This window comes from Diadema antillarum, unplaced genomic scaffold, assembly GCF_040938485.1.
Source record: "Diadema antillarum isolate AM-2024a unplaced genomic scaffold, OU_Dant_1.0 seq00000201_RagTag, whole genome shotgun sequence".
NCBI lineage: Eukaryota > Metazoa > Echinodermata > Echinoidea > Diadematoida > Diadematidae > Diadema > Diadema antillarum.
This window is the reverse complement of record NW_027271261.1, coordinates 937,011-957,500: the sequence shown is the minus strand read 5'-3', so window position 1 is coordinate 957,500 and position 20,490 is coordinate 937,011. Positions and strand designations below refer to the sequence as shown.

Below are 20,490 nucleotides of genomic sequence, written 5' to 3'. Positions count from 1 at the left end.
TCTAAACCTGAAGAAAGCGCCCATTAATGCATTGGCAGAAATTGCAAATAATATTCCACATTTCCTTTGCTTTGCCACCCACTTAATTGAATGAAATGGACAAGTATGATCACTACAGATTACAAATGGGGAGGCAGGGCAAGCAAAGCATGATACATACTTTTTTTTTCTTTTCTTAGCACAATTTAGTGCAAAATACAAATCCCCTTTGCAACGAAACATTTACATGCAGTGCTCACCATGCAAGTTTTTGTGCAGGGGGAAGGCATCTCACAACAAGCATGATGGGACAATAACTACAATATACTTCTTGTCTGTGTGGAGGGCAGTAGATTAGTAGTAAAACATGTTGACCCTATAAAGGGATCATCATAGTTTTTGTTGAGACCTAACTTAAGGTTTCTAATACTTTTGGTGAGATAATGAAAAACCTCTCATGAAATATGAAAGAGCATGCAATTCAAGGAGGGATTCAATGTTTATTTGATGAAAATCGGTTTTAAAATGGCTGAGATATTTAAAAAAAGAGTATTCGTAATAAAAAGTGGGACCCACCTTTTGTTAGGATTGCTTTGTTTTACTCTGTTTTTGGATGTCTCAGCAATTCCAAAACCGATTTTCACCTAATAAACTTTGAATTCCTGTTAGAATGGTATGCTCTGTACTATTTCATAAGTACTATTTCATAAGTGGTTTCTTGGTATCTCACAAAAAGTTAAAAGCCCAATTCTCATCTCCACCAATACTGTACCATCCCTTTAGGTCATGTAGCAGGTACATGTACAGTGTATCGCAATATCATAATTATCATCAACATGTGATGTCTGTAAATCCACAGATGCAAAGCAAAAAGAATGCGGCAATGACACCCGCTTTACATCAATGTTCAAGCCCCTCATAGCCAATCATCTCACAGTGAATACAAGCCCCCATCAAAAAGCAGAGACCTCTTCCACTGCATACTGCCATAAATGGGTGTACTCGGCATCCATGCAAAAGATTTATGACAACACTGCATAATTCATGAAATAGTAACACTGAATGCATATATTCATTCAAGATATGCAAATTGCAAAGTCTGGGAAACATGCATCCAGTACATGTACTCAGTATGCGCAAAGTCATCATCAACTACAATGTACGTTTGCCGCATTGATGTCTACAAAACTACGGTGTAGAATGTACAATGCACTCCTGTTATAACAATCAGGGTTACAATGAAATTTTGAATGCAACAAAGTAAAAGTTCAGGTCCCAAAATAATCTTTTACACATCTTCATCTATTTAATTTGTTTGGCTATAATGAAATTTCAATATAATGAAAGAAAACTGCCGGTCACTAGGACTTCATTATATAAGGAGTTGCCTTCAGTATGAGACATGCTCCACGTGTGTAAACAATCTGTGTCTAGAACCTCTGAAATTCTCTCATCACCAAAGCATGTCCGTCTCATAAAAGGTATTATTTACCATTGGGAGCAGTGATTTTATTAAAAGAGTTATCACATTTGAGGTGTTTGTATGTGTATGTCAGTTGGATTACAAAACATCCGAACATATACAAAATTTGCACAAAAAAAACCCAACAACACTAAAATATAAGGAGATACCCCTTTATTCTCAGTGAACCGTAACTGTTGACGGTTTAGTCTAGACACAATTTTATCATAACTATTGTTCACATTCTATATATTTAACAATATTAACATTGTTTATACTGATCAACACTTATACATTGGTTGTTTCTATCCCTGACTCACATTTTTTAACTATTTTGAAGCACTAATGCTGGGTTTTTGTTTCATCTGCAAATGGTAAAAAATGCCTTTAATCCTTCATTTTATAAATCATGGGAAAACTATGGAAAACTGTGGGGTCCAGTGCCGAGTATCTGGGAATTTCAGGGTGTAGTAGGGATGGGGAAATAGATTTCCACTTGTATCTTGCTTCCCTTAGGAGGAGAATTCTTATGTACAAAAAATCCAGTCTCATCTGTGTGGTTGAGTTGCTATGTGATACAAAATGCAACAAACATGTGTACTGTAATTGCACCACAAGCAACAATGCATGCTCTTAAAAACTGCATTTTTTTTTCTGAGTTGAGCTTTGCTTGCTATATGTAAGCATCATCTGAATTTGGCATTGTTATGCCATCTCAAAATTTTGCCCAAACATTTTTCAGTTTAGGAAAATTAAGCTTTTTCACTATTGCTATTATTTTGTCATCATCTAGCTTTTCTAGAAGAATACTGCCATGTGCCACAATGCATAGCTCTTTCTCTGTATTTCAAATCAGCGAGTACAGTACCAGCGGCACTTCACATAATTATGATAGGTGGGGAAGTGTACATCTATTCTGCACCCAGGCAGCCATGATAATCATAAATATAAGAATGATGTTTACATTGTCCGGCCTTAACGAATGACAAATTCAAACTCTACCATAAGACATCAAGTAGTATTTCCTTGCAAACCAAGCTGTATTTTTGAACCATGCATTGCTGCAAGCTACCACTTTAGGTGATCTAAATGGCAGAGCATATATCTCTTATTCTCTACACACTACTGCAGGGCTACATTAATCTCTACAATGCTGTATTTAATGTATACAGAGTTAGAAGAAATGATATTAGGTAATGAGTTGCTGCAATACCAATGGAATATAAAGAGTTGACTTCACACTATGCACCTAGACCTTTGCATCGATTTAATGTACTTGATGGATTATCATCTGCATCAAATATCCATACCACATAATATGATATGATGTCACACACTACTGGAGCCATAAAGGCTAAAAGATTAGATAATGTCACCATGGTAACCAGACACTAGAGAAGTTCTCCAACACGCATATCCCGCAACTGCTTTGCCAAGCTATATATCAAAGTACATTGGTTGAAAATACGCCCTAAAAGATATTACAGATGAATATATTATGAAATTCCAAACTTGAACTTGACCATTCACCATGGACATGGACTATAATCTCTAAAAATTACATTTGTCAGTTGCTCTGCCCTCCTCTGCTCCCAAATCAAGCTTGATAAACTCACGTCACAAGCTTAACTCGTTTAGGACGGTTTGATTTTGCTACAACACGCATTTCCCATAGACACCTGCCAGAGTATACTCGGGACTCGTCCTCAATGGGTTAATAGTGAATTCTTTAATTAGATCAACGTACTATAGGCCCTTCTTATATACACCATACAAAAACCTAATCTGCATATTGCACACTTTTGACCAATCAGTGCATTATTCCATGGGCATATTCACTGGGTTATTTTGGAACTAATCAAATGTCAGAATTACATCTTGACCCCTAACTTCTGCTTGACTGTCGTCAGATTTCTACAAGAAAATGGTTGTGTGTCATTTTGCCATCCACCAATCTTTTGCCAATTTTGAAGATCTTTTGTAAGTTTGACATAAAGATGAGCACAGTAAAACAAGTAAATCTTGCCGAGGCTTATGTATAGACACTGCATGGATCACACAAAATCAGCATGATTCTACCAGCCAAAAATAAACATACATATGGCAGCCATCTCACAAACCATTCTTGATGTTGCATTAACAACCAAGTTTGTCTTTCTTTTATCCCTTTATGCACAAGGAAAAACATAAGAAGCATGATAGAACAGACATGAAACAAAATAAAGAGTTGCATTTCGTTTGGTAGAAGTTTGTCATTGGATGCTAACCAGTACACGAAAGCAAGCTTTTTGAAGCTCTAACAGGCAAAAGTCTGACCTCTTTTTTTTTTTTTTGTTGTTGTGAAAGCAAGCTTCTCACACAGCAAGACCACATTCCATGCCACATTGTAGTTTCAGATTTACAGGGACATACTCGGCATCCATGCATTAACATGCAGACTGACATACTGACATACTTGTTTACAATCAGACATACCACTTCTCCAGAGTTCACTCATATATTGATTGAGAAGGGATGCGAGATGTGATTGCACCAACCTGAATATCAAATAAAAAAAGAATAAAAATAAAAATACACACATTTAGAATGATATTTTTGGTTCCTCCTTGGCAGCAAAATGGTACTTAAAAATATGCGGTAAACACGGAAATAAGCGATGTCCCATTATGGTACAAATGTATGGAGGTCTTATTTTCACTTGAGAGCATTAATAGGGCAGCCATAACACCAATCTCGTCTCTCACCTTTCTGTGGAATCTATTGATTATATTCACATACATGAGGCTTAATCCCTTAGATAAAACAAGATTATGGTCATGGAATAAACCTGTAAACTTTAAATATCATTCCTATAGCAATAAAAATACAACTTACTTTCGCCAGAAGATGAAGATCATGTCAAATGACTTGCATATCCTACAAAAGATATGAGCTGCCACTGTTAGTACAATACTGTATATGATCACCACTTCAAAACAAGTGACAAAATGAAGAGGGTTATTAAACAAATGTAAGACCAAACATTACTGCGCAGCTTAACACGGATAAATAAGTACGACTACATGAGTTACTGTTGTTTTTTATGTATACATTATATCTTCATGACAAGACGGGAAGTAAAAGAATGCTGTACAGTGTTAGTCTGTACCTGCAGACATAATGTGGTAATGGTGGAAAATAGCAAAGCATTAATTACCTTGTGCCATTATTACACATTACCTCATCTTTTCCTTCTTACAAGAAAGCAGAAGCTTTAGCAGTTAGTATGACGCTTGTGATAATTATTCCACTTCTCATGGCAAAGCAATGACAAAGGCAGTAGGCCGATACTAGCGGCTAACTGAGTAAATATTGTGGTTACTGCCATGAAATATGACAGGCTCATTCTCTGATGCATATCATGATCACATCTGTTTCAATGTACAACTTTTCTGGTATGATACAAATATATAATACCGATTGAATGTATAGAAGTCATAAAAGGAACAGGAAGAACGAATCTCCTAGGACCTCACTGATCCTCGGGCACCTCATAAGGATTTTCATCATAGTAATATTTATTAGCATTTGCCTCAGCATATTCCGATTCCTCCGGTACTGTTGACGAGGGATAGGAGCTGACCAGATAGGATGTAGCATCTGCGGGTAGAGGACTTGGTTGCGCAGAATCGAGGCTGAGGGTGTCATACGCATCTTCCAGCGCCACACCAGCAGCTCCGTTGTTACTTGGTGCAGAAGTTGATGCCTGGCCCCTGTCGAGGTGATCATAGATCATGTCACTTCCCTCCATGGGGTGCCCCTTCCCTCCACCGGACACGCCCTGCTTGGTACTGGATGGGGGAAGGCGAGGAGTGGGCACCACATCATTAACCTTCCCGCGGGCTAAATGATCATATATGTGATCACTGTCATCAGTTTCGGCATGGACTTGAAACCCATCTCCACCCGACGCCCCAATAATAGATCCTGGTGGCTGCTCGAGACAGGAATAGACACCAGGGTCATCACCGACACCACTTTTGTCTGTTGATGAGGGGGCAGCATCGTTTAGTACATTCTCACCTTTGCGTCCTGATTTATCAACATTGGTGTAGGTTGCACTCAGTGTACGTGGATTGGGCTTTGGCTTTGGTGCCACATTCTTGCTATTGGCACTTTTGTCTTTTCTTGACACCTGTGGCCACTGTTTTGGGGGTGGATCACTGGCAATATCATAGTGCATCTCAGGCTCAAAATCGGTTTTCTGCGCTCTCTGAGCTTTCGGTGAGGGTAGCTTTGATCTATCAAGAGCCTCATCAGACACCGCAGAGTAAAATTGGTCTGGAGGATTGTGCCTGGCGGAAACACCGCTGGTAATGTCATCTACGGACTGCGCCCCCCGAGAACTCAACTGAGGAAGGTTAGCAGGCTTGGGGGGATTGTTTCGGGCTCCTGCAGAATTTGTCCTACCTCGGGGTAAGGGGGCGGGTAAGACCTTTACACCTGCACTTGGTCTAGACGGCTTGGATGGAACAGGTTTTTGACTGGTCTCGCTCACTGGACTCAAGTTGGCATTGAATGTTGGGGGTGCTTGTGGAGCTGACGTTGGGGTAACCCCACCAGTCCTCCCCGTCATAGCTGAAACATACGACTGGATGGCACTAAATACCTGGTTCCCATCCTCAACGATGAACCGAATCAGACCCTCACCGGATAGGCAACGCCTGCCAACCTCCATCGAGAAGGAGTTCTTTTCCCGCCCATACCTCCTGAGGTATCTGTAGGGCCAGGAGAAAAGAATCTTTGCCGTGTTGATGTCAATCAAAGAGATTTTCATGGAGTCCAGCTGCAGCGTGTAGGTTCCGTGAAGGTTGAGGGATTCTGTGAAGGCGTTTGATCGAATGCTCACCGGAAATGTCTTATCTATGGGATGAGACATATGAAAATGATAAAAAGAGGTTAGTCTACTATATTCTTAGTGTAAATTAATACTAATAAGTTTCTATTTGTGATTAACCCATCCTTAATGGTATATCCATATCCATACAAACAGAAAAGAGTTTTTTTTTTTTAAATATTTTTTTTGGCTATCAAGGAAAGGACACTTAGAAAATCTCTTTAAAGATATTTTCTGAATAAGGCTCTCAAGATGATAGCCAACCAAATGTCCCTACTTCCTTGATTGAATCCTACAGAAAAAAGAAATATAAGCTACACTTACACAATTATAACAACAATACAATGAGGGGCACAGTCATATTGAAGACTGTGGTTTGATGGGGGCATGCCAAATTGAACTGACATTGAATAGGCTTCATTAAAAATGGTCATCATGTACTTGAATTTTCACTAATTTATTTCATTCCTTAAAGTGATATTAAATCTCTTTGGTAAAAAATAAATCCCAATAGACAACAGTGAGAAGTCATGAATGTGAAAAAAATATAATTGGACAGCTCATGCATTGTAAAATACAAGCTATCAACACTTCTGGTCACTTTCAACTGTATGTTGCATTATAAATAAGATGACATGGAATCACAATAAATCAAAGCAACAATGGGATCTCATCAAGATTTAATGCACATGTATCTTTAACGGGAAATACCAGTCTACAATTATGTTGACCTAACTATTAAGATGGAGTAAAATTCCTCAAACAGGCGAGAAGTTATATAGAAAAACTATAAAAGGCATGGAATTGCAAAGTTTTACATGTCATTTCACATAAGAATGATGTTGGTCAAAACCACACACGTGTGTATGTAACCATGCTTCAAAAAAAAAAAAGGAAAAAAAGTGGAAACTTATCTATTTGTACACAGGAAATTAATAATATACAGTGCACTCCCTTTATAACGAAATGCTCGGGACCGGCAGTTTTCTTTCGTTATAACGAAATTTCGTTATAACCGAACAAATACAATATCATAACGAAAACAAGGAAGCCACGCATATATGATATTCTGTCTGTTGAATACTCGTCATACACTGGAAAGCTATGTGAACATTGAAACAAATAGTTATATCAATTTCAGATTATTGTATTACAATAACGCAAGTTCCCCTCGGAAACTCTATGTGACACACCAAGCGAACACACAGTGATGTGACGCTTTCGCCCATGCAGAGACGTTGTAAATGCCTTGTTCTGCTACGTATTTTCGAAAGCGATCAGCATTTCTTTATAACGGAGCACATTTCTTTTGTTTTTCTTTGTCAGTGGTGCTCGAAAAAGACTTCGTTATAACGAAAATTTCGCTATAATCGTGTTCGTTATAAGCGAATTTTGTACCATAGACTTTAATGGCGATAATTTTGGGACCAGAAGTTTTACTTCGTTATAACGAAATTTCGTTATAACCGTGTTCATTGTAACGGGAGTGCACTGTACTTGTATCTATTAATTTATTTGTAAACTTAATCAGTATTCTTTACACAGGGCAGCCCCATAAAGTGGTTTATACACTGTTATTCTTGGGGGCCCTGCAACAAAATAACAAAGTCACAACTAATTCAAAATAAATGAGTCATACACAGTAACTGGAAAATGATATTGAAATCAGGAAGTCAGCATTCTGCACAACAGTGAAAACGCATTCTGCACTTCAGTCAACCTTCTACAATTCCTCTTGTTGGATATATTATTCCTCTTAGCGTGAAGACCTGTGCATTTTTAGAGACAACATCAGCTAGTCTTTAGACACGGCTGCACACCAACCCATTTCTTTTTTTTAATTGGACGATCTGTATTATTTGCAAAAATTTCACGCCAATAAAAAGCCGTCGGCTTAAATTTGCAAAAATTTCATGCCCAAAATATATCTTGCATTACAGTACTTAATGGCAAAGGTAAGAGTGCAGTGACTCTCTGTCATTTCCTGTGAATAATTACCACGCTCATTCATTTCTCCCCTTCCTATTACATTACACTACCACTGAATAATTCTCACCTTACATTGTATCTCAAGTAGTTGTACAAGAGTACTTCTGACTGTTGGCTGTGAAGGACTTTGCCTAAAAGCTAATCAGCTTCTTATTCTAAAGTGCCACCATTAGCATACGTGGCCCATATTTTTAAACAGAAAATCCACTGCAGTTTTCTTTGATTTAATCTCTATCTTGTAACAAGATATGGGACATACAGGGGCCAAGTCCAAGATGATGTATGTGTTATGTATTGGACATTTTAGAGGATTTCATGACTTGAATAATAGTGTAAGTGATTACATTGACCATCATCACAGTGATTGATATATCTAGGAGAAGAATAATCATGTAAAAAATGGTGAAAATGACCTTGACCACAATATTTTAAAAGAGAAAATATGTGCTGTTATGTCTGGGACCAGAAAAAAAAGAGGAACATATTTTTTCAACATGAAAATCCTCTGAAAGTATCTTACAATATGAAACTACTTGTAACTTAATGTGAAAAAAGTCATAACACACTTAAGTTTATCAAAGTTTCATGTCATAAGGGGAAAAGCTGTAATTACAGGCTCTAATTAAAGAAAGATACGATACGTTAGATAAGGGACAGCTACATACAGGACATTTTGTCCTGTATTCGTTTTGTGTGTGAAGAACCCTATTTATGGTTATTTGGTCTAATTCCCAAAGTAAAATCAGTTGCAATTACTCAGATATAGGCCTGTATACTTATAAGGCAGATTGTCATGAGAACAAAATTCCAAGAATTTTACTAACACAATCATTAGTTCATCATAATTTACATTTTAATATCCAATCCAAGTATGTATGCTCATTATCATGGATACAACTATACAACACAGAATAATCAGTGTTGACATAATGTGTCAAAAAAAAGACAATTTGCCAATCAGTTGCAAAGAAAAACAACTCGATGCTTGCAAGAAATATGAATTTGAATGAATATGCAGTACCCGTTGCACGAAAGCTTAGTAGTCTAGTGGATACATTTGAACCTTTCCACTGCTAAGGAGGTCCATTGGTTTGAGTCCAACTTGAGTATTAAGTATAATGTGCATGATTGTTACGGATATCACTAGAACACTTAGGGCAAGCTATTTGATCACACAAGACTGAAAATTCAAAATGGGTCAATCTACATAAACTTGGTATCATTTTAAAGATATGAGGTTAAAATACATTAATTTCAAAAAGAAAAAGTAAAAATCCTTGCACATAACCAGCATTTAGAGTAACACGTGGGACACTAAAAAATTCTGCATTTTGAAATATATCTTTTAATTTTTACAAGTTTTTATGAAAATAAGTATGGTGACCTTAAGTCTAAATAACAAGTTATCATGACTGTGATTTTCAGTTTCTCAACGGATTAAATATGCAAATGAGGGATGGGCCAAAATCAGCATGTCCCACGTGTTACTTTTTTAGGTCACTATTTCTCATTTGCATAAAAGTTAATGATTTACTTGACTTGAAACTTTCAAAAGACCAAATTCACAATGGACCTAAAAATCATATCTAAGAGATAAAAAGTCAGAAATCTCATACTTGCAATTTTTAATTAAATTTAGTAACGTGTGGGACGATTTGTGTACAAGTCAGCGGAAGTGTACTAAATCTCAGTCTTCTATGGGAAATGTGTACATTATTGAGGGATTTTTTGTAATTTTCTGAATTCTGACTTGAAATTTGGTGAAAAGTTCCACTTTGGATAAATAATTCACAAAATATCATTACATGCTATTTCCAAGGTCACATTCAAAGTCAAATGTCAAAAAAAGGATAACACAGGTATTTCATATTTCTTATTTTATCTATTGTTCTGGTGGGTCTAAATCATTGAAATTTGCAAGAATTTATTAGATATAAGTATCTATTTAGATAATTGGTACCACATATTAAAGTTTCTTGGAGTAAATGTGCAATTCACATCACAATATTCATAGTGACAAAAATGTCCCACGCGTTACTTGTCCCACGCGTTACTATACCTATCTTTCTATAATTGACCTTGAGAGAAAACAGTTTCACGATTTTTTCTGAAATATTTTGTATCAGGTACAGTTATTGTTGTAGAACAAGATGTTTGTAATGATTTTATATTAAACCAAGTATTTTCACAATAATTGAAATAAAAAGTAAAAGAAGAAAAAAAGGAAAATCTCTCTGGTCCCACGCGTTACTGGAGAATAAATTTGCATAAAAACGAAATACTGAACACGTGATTCTTATTATTTCTATAGTTTTGAACGAAGATACCTACTAGCTATCAAAAGCAGCCTAACATATGAAGTTTAGGGCTAAATCTTCTTGTGATGTCCCACGCGTTACTGGTGCAAAATAGCTTGGACTTGCCCCTTAATAATTTGTGTTTATTTTACTGTACATGGATGAAGGGCAGATAGTCAATCAGTTGCAATAAAAAAAATTTGACACAAGAATCATTAATTTCAAGTAACATCTACATTATCATCACAATGTGTTGCAGCTATTTCAGCTAGAGCTCGGCAATATCTGGTGAACAGTACGCAAAGACAGTGGAATTAAAAGTGTCTATGACCCCATTTACAGTGAGTGAAAAGGCTGGGCTCGGCTGCGGCGGAGCCTGGCCTTCATTTCACTGCAAAGGCACAAAAGGCCAAATGCAGTACCAAAATCGGCCGCACATTTGGCCAGGCTCTGGAGGTAGGCCCAGCCGCGGCCGAACCTGGCCTTTTCTCACTGTAAATGCAAACTGGGCCAAATGTGGTACCAAATTTAGTCTGGCTTCCAGACCCTCTGCCCCTTTATTTCGCTATTCAGGATATTAATGCCCTCAACGTCAAAAACTAGTATAGTTTAAGGCGGTTTTGTCCTGCAGAGGTCTTTGCCTTTGTTGCCGTGGAGTCCAGCTGGCAAAGGGTCTGGAAACCAGACTATACCACATTGCAACCGCCGACCTCCCAATAATAGTGTTTGTTTACAAGCAGAACGCCACTACGACAAAATAATTAAAAGGTTTAAATTAAAAGTCCGGGCCGAGCCCGGCACTGTAAACGGACAAAATTGCGGGGCCGAGTACCGCAATTGAGGCTGGGCTCGGCCCAGCACTGCACTGTAAACAGGATCTAAGTGAGTCTTTTTTTTTTCATAAAAGATAATGTAACCTGAATATATTTAGACAGAAGAATGTGGAGACAGACGGATAACCTGAAAGTAACGCCTTCAGAAACTGTTCAGGGCTGAGGCATTGAAAGAGTATGAAGTGATATTATCTTTTTTAAGATATCAAAACTGAAAAGAAAAAACATCATCTGATATCATACTCACTATCATACGAATCATACAGAAGGTTGTCCTGCAATTCATTCTCTCCATCCATAGATGGATGTCCAAAATTCTCAAAGCTTGGCGGACCTCCTCCTCCTCCTCCACCTCCTCCTCCCCCTCCTCCTCCTCCTCCACCACTTCCACTGACACAAACTCCTCCTCCCCCTCCGCATCCGGCACCAGAGTCTCCAAACAAGTGGTCCTTCCTCAGTCCGGCAGCGTCATGGAGCCTGATCAGCCACTTGTTCAAATCCTCTGACGTCTCCGCGGCAAGGAAGTGCTGCTTCTCCTCGACGCACACGATTTCAAAGGCGTGGTCGCGGTTCTTGTACTGGGCCTGCATGGCCTCGATGCGGCAGGTGTTGCTGACCTTGATGCACTGGGCCTTCTTGTCTTTATCAATCAGGGTGAGGGTGGCAGGTTGGAACTGAGTGGCCATGGACAGGGAGGCACTGTTCTTCACCCATTTCTTCATGCCCATGGCTTGCTGCATTTGATCATAAAGCACACATAACAATACAAAATGTAACTTGTGATAACAGACTTCATGGACATAATGGATGGATAATTAATTGGTTTGTCATCAACCCACCTGCTCTGCATGCAGTTAGGACAATTCCAAGGTGCCACATACAGTAAACACTTGTCTGATTGCGAGGGGCAAGTGAAAATCTTTGGGCAAGTATTTTGGAATGAGGAAAAAAATGCTTGCCCGAATTGGGCAAGCAAAACAGTTTTGAAGCCACCTTTTTTTTTTCACTTTTCCCCCTTCATAACCATGAAATGAAGTTAACCAAACAGAAGCTCAAAGATAACGACTGTTTAGTGATGCAACACACTTTAATTTCATTTCAGCAACTTTCCAACACTTAATGTGAAGCCCCGATGCAATGCAACACCAACACTCAAGGAAATAAAGTTTGTTATTCCAATCTGTTTACGCTTGTGAACCAATGTGAGCTGTTTGTCCGATTGATTTCAAGTGTTTTGTCAAGCCCTTGACTTACAAGTGATTTTTTATATCATTTTCTAATATTTTTGGACTTTCTTTCGGGGTAGTAAAATTCATGTTGTGGCAAGCAGAAGTGTTCTGCATCAGTTTGAAAATCTGCTCACCTGACTAGGCAGGTGGTAAAAAAAAAAAGTTAGGTAGCACCCTGCAATAAACTCATCCCTTTTTAAAGAGTCCACAAAAGAAGACATGCTCGCATAGTGTCTCAACATGACTTTGAAGTTCAGCATCATGTATGGTTTTTCTAATGATGACACTTAAGAACGAACACTGAACTCTGTGGCTAGGATGGTTACTCGCGCTGGACTTTATAAGCAAATAAAATTCAGTCTTGCAGCAATTAGACTGGTTTGTGATTGAGCAGCCAATCTACACCAAGACTTTAACCCTCTGGTGTTCATGTGCTCACAAGAAGTACATCCTGCTTGTTTATAACAGCTACTAACAAAATATTGTATAGCAAGAAACCTTCATTCTTGGTCAATTCTTTCGTTTTCTTGTTTTTTTTAGCCACCCCCACATTATCAAAATCTTTTTACGGTGCAAGATCTTTCCAGCTGCATAGTTATGGAATACATTGCAAATCACTGAAGAATCTCAAACAGGTTGACAGGCACTGTATCATGATTCTTAAAAATCTTTTGAAAATGTATTTCCTTAATCAATGGATTAGACTTAAAAATGATGTTTTGCCACTTTCAATCTCACTTTGTCTCTTCTTGCCCCTTATGTCTATTTTTCCTTTCTTTCTGTATCTGCACTCTTTTCAATCAGCATAGAAACTTAAAGGCATAATTTACCATTTGCAGAGTAAACGAAAACCCAGCATTAGCGCTTCAAAATAGTTCTAAAATGTGAGTTAGGGATAGAAACAACCAGTGTAAAAATTTGAACCAGTATTTTAATCGATGTGAAGTATTGTTAAATGTACAAAATATGAAAAATAGTTATAATAAAAATGTTTCCAGACTAGTCCGTCTACAGTTATGGTTTATTGAGGAAAATACAGATATTTCCTTATAATTCAGGCTTTATCGCAAAAATGTTATATGATAGAATGTTTTGTGGCACAACAGACCTACAACTTTGTACACATATGCATTTAATGTCACATCTTGAAAAAAATTTTAAATCACAGTTCCCAAAAGTAAACTGGACCTTTAAGCTTTGAACATCGTGTATGCGCTATCTAAAAGTAGTTTGTGTTATCATTATTGTTATTATTGTCATTATCATGGCCTATAATTGGGAGCTGATAAGCCCTGTGGAAAGTGTGGAGATTCAGAATCTCATACCCCCAAAAATAAATAAACTTCAAAAGATAGAGAAAAATATTCCCTGAAAAATGATACAAAAATGACAAAAATTGGATGATAAGGAAGAGATAATGACATTTTGAATTTTCACATTTTTTTTCAGAAAACATTTCTTGACCAGTCCTTATGAATATTCAAATGAGCAGATTTATGTCACACCCTCACAATTTTTCATACATATGAAATCTGGAAGAAAAAAAATTTAGCTAATCAAATACAAATACGCTGCAAAAGCATGTTCTCATACCAAGATACATCAGAGTTAACATTTGCTCTTTTTTATTTTGGGTGGTTTTAAGGCAAGTTTTATACTGACAGAGCTGAAATATGAGAGTTTTGTCATTTGTGTACATGAAATAAATAAGAAATTTTGAGAGCATGACATTGTCAACTTGCTCATTGAATATTCATTAGGACTGGTCAAGAAATGTTTGCCGAAAAAATGTGAAATTTCTAAATGTCACATCTTCCTTATTTCTTTCTGATTTTTGTCATTTTTGTATCGGGAATATTTTTCTCTTTCTTTTGAAGTTTATTTACTTTTTGGGTGGATTTCTTCTCTAAGTATACATGAAGCTAGACAAAATGGTTGACTGGGGGGTCATGCTTACCTGTCCATGAAGTTTATGAGCAGAGTATGATATTAAGGATATAAAAACATTACGATCTCGTGTAAAGTACCATGTGTCTGGTACACAAACAAGTACACAGCCCGATTTTACTGATAATTACCCATTCTCTATAACATAACTGATTAGCTATGATCCAAAACAAACATGACTTTGTCCTGTGAGCTTTGTGCTATTCACAAATTCTACAGAGCAGAAACTTGCACCTGACTCACCCGAACAATTATGTTAAAGGGTATGGCTAGTAACTGATCAGTGGGAATGCTGGAGGATGATTGTTCCAATCCTTGTGGGATTCATTTAAGAATACATTATGTTGTTGTGTGAAAATTATTTGCTTCAGAATGGTCTCATATTCAAGTAATGTGCAGTTTAATGTTTCCAGGTTAGCGTGCTTGGTCACTGACGGGGCAATAATCTGCACATTACTTGAATATGAGACCGTTCTCAAGCAAATAATTTTCACACAACAGTAGATACATAATGTACTCTTAAATGAATCCCACAAGGATTGGAACAATCATCCCCGTAGCATTCCCACTGATTCCCACTGATCGGTTACTAGCTATCCCCTTTAAATTTTGAAAAGTACCATATTGACAAGCAGGTCTACATGAATATTTCATATCTTCTCACAGAGTTTGGCCAGGTACTGAAAACACTGACAGAGTTTAAAAGATTTTTGCATCTTGCCTCTCTCTCAGGACTGCAAGTATCGGACATTTAACTTTGTAAGGACTCTTGTGTTCTATTCAACCTTGTTTTAAAGGGATGGTTGGTTTTGGTTTAGATGTAGGGATGCAGGTTTCCAACTTTTTTGTGTGTACATGCATGCTTTTGTAAGATAATGAGAAACCTCTCATGAAATATGAAAGAACATGCAATTGATAGGAATTCACAGTTTACAGATATTTGATGAAAATTGGTCTTGAAATGGATTCAGATGAGATATGCAACAAAAAAAAAACCCAAACCATCCTAATAAAATGCGACACGCCACAACTTTTATTAGGATCTCTTTGTTTTATCTTATTTTTGGATATATCCAAGTCATTTCAAAACCGATTTTCATCAAATAAAATTTCATTTCCCCTTAGAATTGCATGCCCTTTATCATTTCAACATAATAACCTGTACCCGTTATGGTGATAGGGCTTTTTCTGTTATTCCTCCATCTCTTTGGAACAAACTCACTATTTATATCCGAAATGCTGAAAATGTTGATGAGTTTAAATCAATGCTGAATACTATTTACTCAGTCATAATCTATGTTGCTGCTGTTATATTATATGTACATAATGATGTATTTTGATTTAATATTTTTTCTGTATTAATGCACTAAGAAACATCTGCATTTAGTGCTATATAAGTGTTATTTATTATCATTATCATCATTATTAAAAATTATTATTATTATCATTATTATTATCATTACTAATATTATTTCATAGAGTGGTTTCTAAATATCTCGCACAACATTCAAAGCTAAATCCTACTACTATACAGTCCCTTTAACATAGGCCTACAGATTTTCTGAGTTCTTCCGATGAGTAACAATGCACACAGTTGGTAAAATTATACAAAAGGTGTTAAGAAAAAACTCCATTCCTTTACGTTAGTCAAATATGCGCCCATTTGTATACATTATTCTTTTACATTATACGTGCAAGTACTCTTGCAAAATTATTCTGATGATCAGATTTTTTTTCTTTTAAAGGGGAAATCCAGTCCAAATATAAGTTAAAGAGTAAAAAAAAAAGAGTATCTTACAATTTCAATGGTAAAAATTTGACTGAAATCGGATGAAAAAATAGGGAAGTTATGACATTTTGAAGTTTTGCTACTTTTTGCAAAACAGTTCTTGTATACACTGGATATGAATATGCAAATGAGTGAGCTAACATGTCATACCCTCACAATTGTCCATTGATTGTACGTAAAAAAAAAAAAAAAAAATGAGGAAAATTCAATATTTCTGTCATCAAAGTCTGAAGCATGATGTTATTTCTGGTTGAATAACTTGAGAATAGTGATCAGTTAGATATATCAGGATTTGAGCCCGGGCATAATTGCGTTTGAATGAAAAAGTGGAAATTTCAAAATTTTATGTACTTAACTATATATATGGTAAGGTAAGTTGTGAGGGGATGACATGCTCACTTTGCCATTTGCATATTCATATTGACTGTTCAAGAACTGTTTCCCCCCAAAATAGAGAAACTTCAAAATGTCACAACTTCCATATTTTTCATCCGATTTCGATCAAAATTATACCATTGAACTCGTAATATTTTACTATTGTACTTCTGATCAGACTAACTTACCAATGGAATGGATTTCCCCGTTAAATATATGGATGCAAACTACTGTACACCCTGCAGCTGTAAAATACAATATCTGTGGCACTATTACTGGGAATTCTCACCATTTCATTGGGAGCAATCACAAAGATATTATTTAGATGTATAATGAAGGCATTTATATAGAAACAATAAATCTGACAACATAACTATTACTTCTCCTGGAGTAAATTAATTTTTTGCGATTATTGAAATTTTACTGGCACTTTTCAACTTTTACAATTACTACCTTTAGTCTCCAAACTTAGAGCAAAGATTTATAATCATATTAAAAATAAAATGAGAGATGGCTTGCCAGGAATACTGAAATATGTAGTAAATTCTACTTTTCAGATGCAGTGGCCATTTTGACAAGCTAACTTAGCCACACAAAAAAAAAGAGAAGGAAAATAGTCATTTGAAACAGATGGTGTTTTCACATGCAGTGATCATGTAAGGCCAGTACATCAACACCCACCCCCCCCCCCCCCCCCCCCGAAAAAAAAAAGAAACACATAATAACAAACAATGGTAGATGATACAGAATCACAAGACAAGATCATCAAAAATGTACAAAAGGAAAAAAATAGATTCAACCATTCACATTTTTCACACACAAAAAAATTTAAATGTACTTGACAAACAGAAATGCGCTCTACAATATACTTTTGGATTAAAAATCATAATACTGGAAAGTCAAACTTATATGCGATGTACAAAATTGTACAGACACTTCACGGGCATGCTAATAAATCTAGATGTACAGCACATCCAGTGAGGCTCACTCGAGATAGCAAAGTGAAGCCACATATAAATTTAAAAGAAATATTATGTAGGCCTTTTCACTGTTTTTTCATCATTTTGTAATGCTTTTGTGCATAGTATCATTTATTAAACTATCAAGATCTGGTAATATTTTGGGACTTTTAACCCGTTGAGGACGGTTTGATTTTGTTACAACAAGCATTTCCCATAGACAGCTGCCCGAGTATACTCGGGACTCGTCCTCAATGGGTTAACAAGTCAACACTCATCACATACAATATATTTGGTCATATACATTATATATCTGCTATGAGTAGGCCTACAAAATTCTTGATTTGACTTAATTATCATCAAAGCAGCCCTCTCTATAATCTTGATAAGTTTTTACGCATACATTGTACTTGCACATGTACACAAAAATTGTGTCAAGGCTGTACATTTCATATATGTATACTATTATGCAGCAACAGGTGTCAAACATGTACCTGAATAGATGAATTGTTCAACACCTGCCTGGAACACCTGTTGCACGTTACTATCCGAAAGCCACATGATATAAAATTTTACACATAAACAGTGAAGTTTTGTTACTTTGCACCAGTTTACTTGAACAAGAGACAAATTAGTAACCTTTTTTAAGCCAGGTGATAACATGAACACAAACTTACACAGCTGTTTTCGCTCAGTTTCCCTAACAGTAAATAATTTAATTCATTTGATGACATGGCCAGTATTATCATTTACTTGACAACAATACATTATCAGTGTGCAGTAATTAATCTCACAGACACGCAAATCATACAGAGACCGGTTTATGACATGAACTGACAGCTGTTTTCTTCTTCTGTGTTTTTTTTTCTCCCAAATTCTGAAAAATAAAGTCAAAGTTTAGAAGATCAAAAGTGATCGCAGCCTACCTGCAGTCACACGCTACCTGGCTAGCTGGTTGGCAACATGGCCAACCCGGAAACGATTACCGATGTGCGTGTGTCTCTCTGTAAGGGCAGACACCACTTGACGAAACAGTGCCCGAAAAGTGGAAGCATTTGGTGAACAGAAAGAAGTTTTCTTTATAAACAAAACAAAAACAAACTACGACAAATCAGAACCTGCAGCAGCTTACCTTCTGATGTCTCCAAAGCGTCCCGCTGTGCATGATTTTTGTGAAGCCTAGCCCAGCTAGGCTTACTTTAAGTTCATAAACGTGCTATATCCAACTAGAACGAGGAAGAGGAAACTCCGATAATCACACTCCTACCACACTGCATGCACGCGTGATCGCATATGGTGTTCCCACCGTCGGCAACGGCGCGAGACATCGACAGTCACTGCACGGTGTTAAAATCCAGCTTGCAGCCACTTTGTACAGTTACCAAACAAACCGCAGCGACCCATCACCGCCGATTTGCTGTGTGTGTGTATGTCCTCGCTTATTTCAGGTGGGGTGGGGCCTGACAGTATAAATGGAGAAGTTCCGCAAAATCAGTTATGGTGCGTTTTTGACATGAAAACTAAAACACGTATCGTATCGTATGACTGATCAAAAGTTTCACACCGCGCATATGCTAGCTCGTACGTGATGTTTTTCATTGGAAAGAACACATATCGCAGAACATAGTGTCACCAAACATCACTAGTTTCGAAAGTTTTCTCTCTTTTTTTTAATTCTTTAGGCAGAGGACCCTATAACACTTTCTGGTATCATTATTGAATATTCGTTATGACAAATCTAACTGGCCCGAAATATAAGGTTGTCTTCATTTGATGTTACTGTTTGCAATAGATACTTTTACTTTGTTTATTCTCTTATCATGATGTCATTCAATTTAACCAAAAACACACGTCTATATATATCCATTTGATTATGGTGAATGCAGAAATAATACAAAAACGCACCCGTGATCTTTTTTTTTTTTTTTTTTTTGGTAGGAAAATGGGTAAATGTGTTCAAAAGTTTTGAATTTTGAAAGTCCTAATTAATCCATGTGAATCATCGTTGGACATACATAAGAAGGCTATGATGTAACGTGAGAAAAATTGTGGTCCTAATAGATGAAGACAATTCCTCAAAGATTTTTTAGTTTTTTGTTTGTTCTTTTCTTTTAATGAGAAGTAAATATTCCCTCAACTTACAGGGGCGGATACAGGAATTCCGTAAAGAGGGGGCGCGTTTACAAAATTAAAGGGGGGGGCGGCGCACGCACCCCTCCCCCATATTTTTTTATTTCTTTTGTTTCAACAAAAAATAAAAGGGGGGCGTGCGCCGGTTGCGGTCCTCCCTGGATCCGCCCCTGACTTATATACCTAACAAAATAATTTCGTTCCGGGAATACTACTCCTGCATTCTGAAGGAAGTAAATCTATATGACAGTGATCCGTCATTATCCTAGAGAAATGAAAATGATGTGGAAGTCTCTTTATGAATGTCTTTATATGGTATCGCTCCACCACAAGCTCGTCGCATACTATGTTCTACCTTCCGTCGGATTGTAGGTCTATAAACGGATTGTGCAAAGTCTTCCCACACTGAAAGACATGTAAGACCTTTGTGTCATTCTATATAAAGCATTCACTGAATCTACGGGGTAAATCCCCTTTTGATGGGATATTCAGATATTTCTTTTGAACAATGCATTTGTTATACTTTGTAAAATACTAATGTACACATCTAATTATTGTCACCCAAACATATTTAAAAAAAAATAATCGCATACCCGAAATTGAACTGTCCGTACATTATGAGCTG

At 36.9% G+C, this 20,490-nt stretch overlaps 1 protein-coding gene across 1 annotated transcript; it reads right to left on the bottom strand.

Moving 5' to 3' along the window:
• Positions 1-506: 506 nt before the first annotated feature.
• LOC139728817 (uncharacterized) lies at positions 507-19,031 on the bottom strand. The gene is made up of 4 exons (XM_071639753.1): positions 18,868-19,031; positions 11,864-12,170; positions 11,684-11,812; positions 507-6,343 (listed from the first exon to the last, which is right to left on the bottom strand). Exons 1-4 carry the CDS (start codon positions 18,898-18,900, stop codon positions 4,953-4,955), a joined length of 1,860 nt encoding a protein of 619 aa, XP_071495854.1. The 5' UTR covers positions 18,901-19,031; the 3' UTR covers positions 507-4,952.
• Between the last annotated feature and the right edge of the window lie 1,459 nt (positions 19,032-20,490).

Excerpts from the sequence above, each read along its gene's own strand:
- LOC139728817 (XM_071639753.1), bottom strand. The coding sequence starts at position 18,900 with ATGCACAGCGGGACGCTTTGGAGACATCAGAAG. Across the intron at positions 12,171-18,867 it reads CGCTTTGGAGACATCAGAAG|CAAGCCATGGGCATGAAGAA; the intron begins GTAAGCTGCTGC and ends GATCAAATGCAG. Across the intron at positions 11,813-11,863 it reads CCACTTGTTTGGAGACTCTG|GAGGAGGAGGAGGGGGAGGA; the intron begins GTGCCGGATGCG and ends GAAGTGGTGGAG.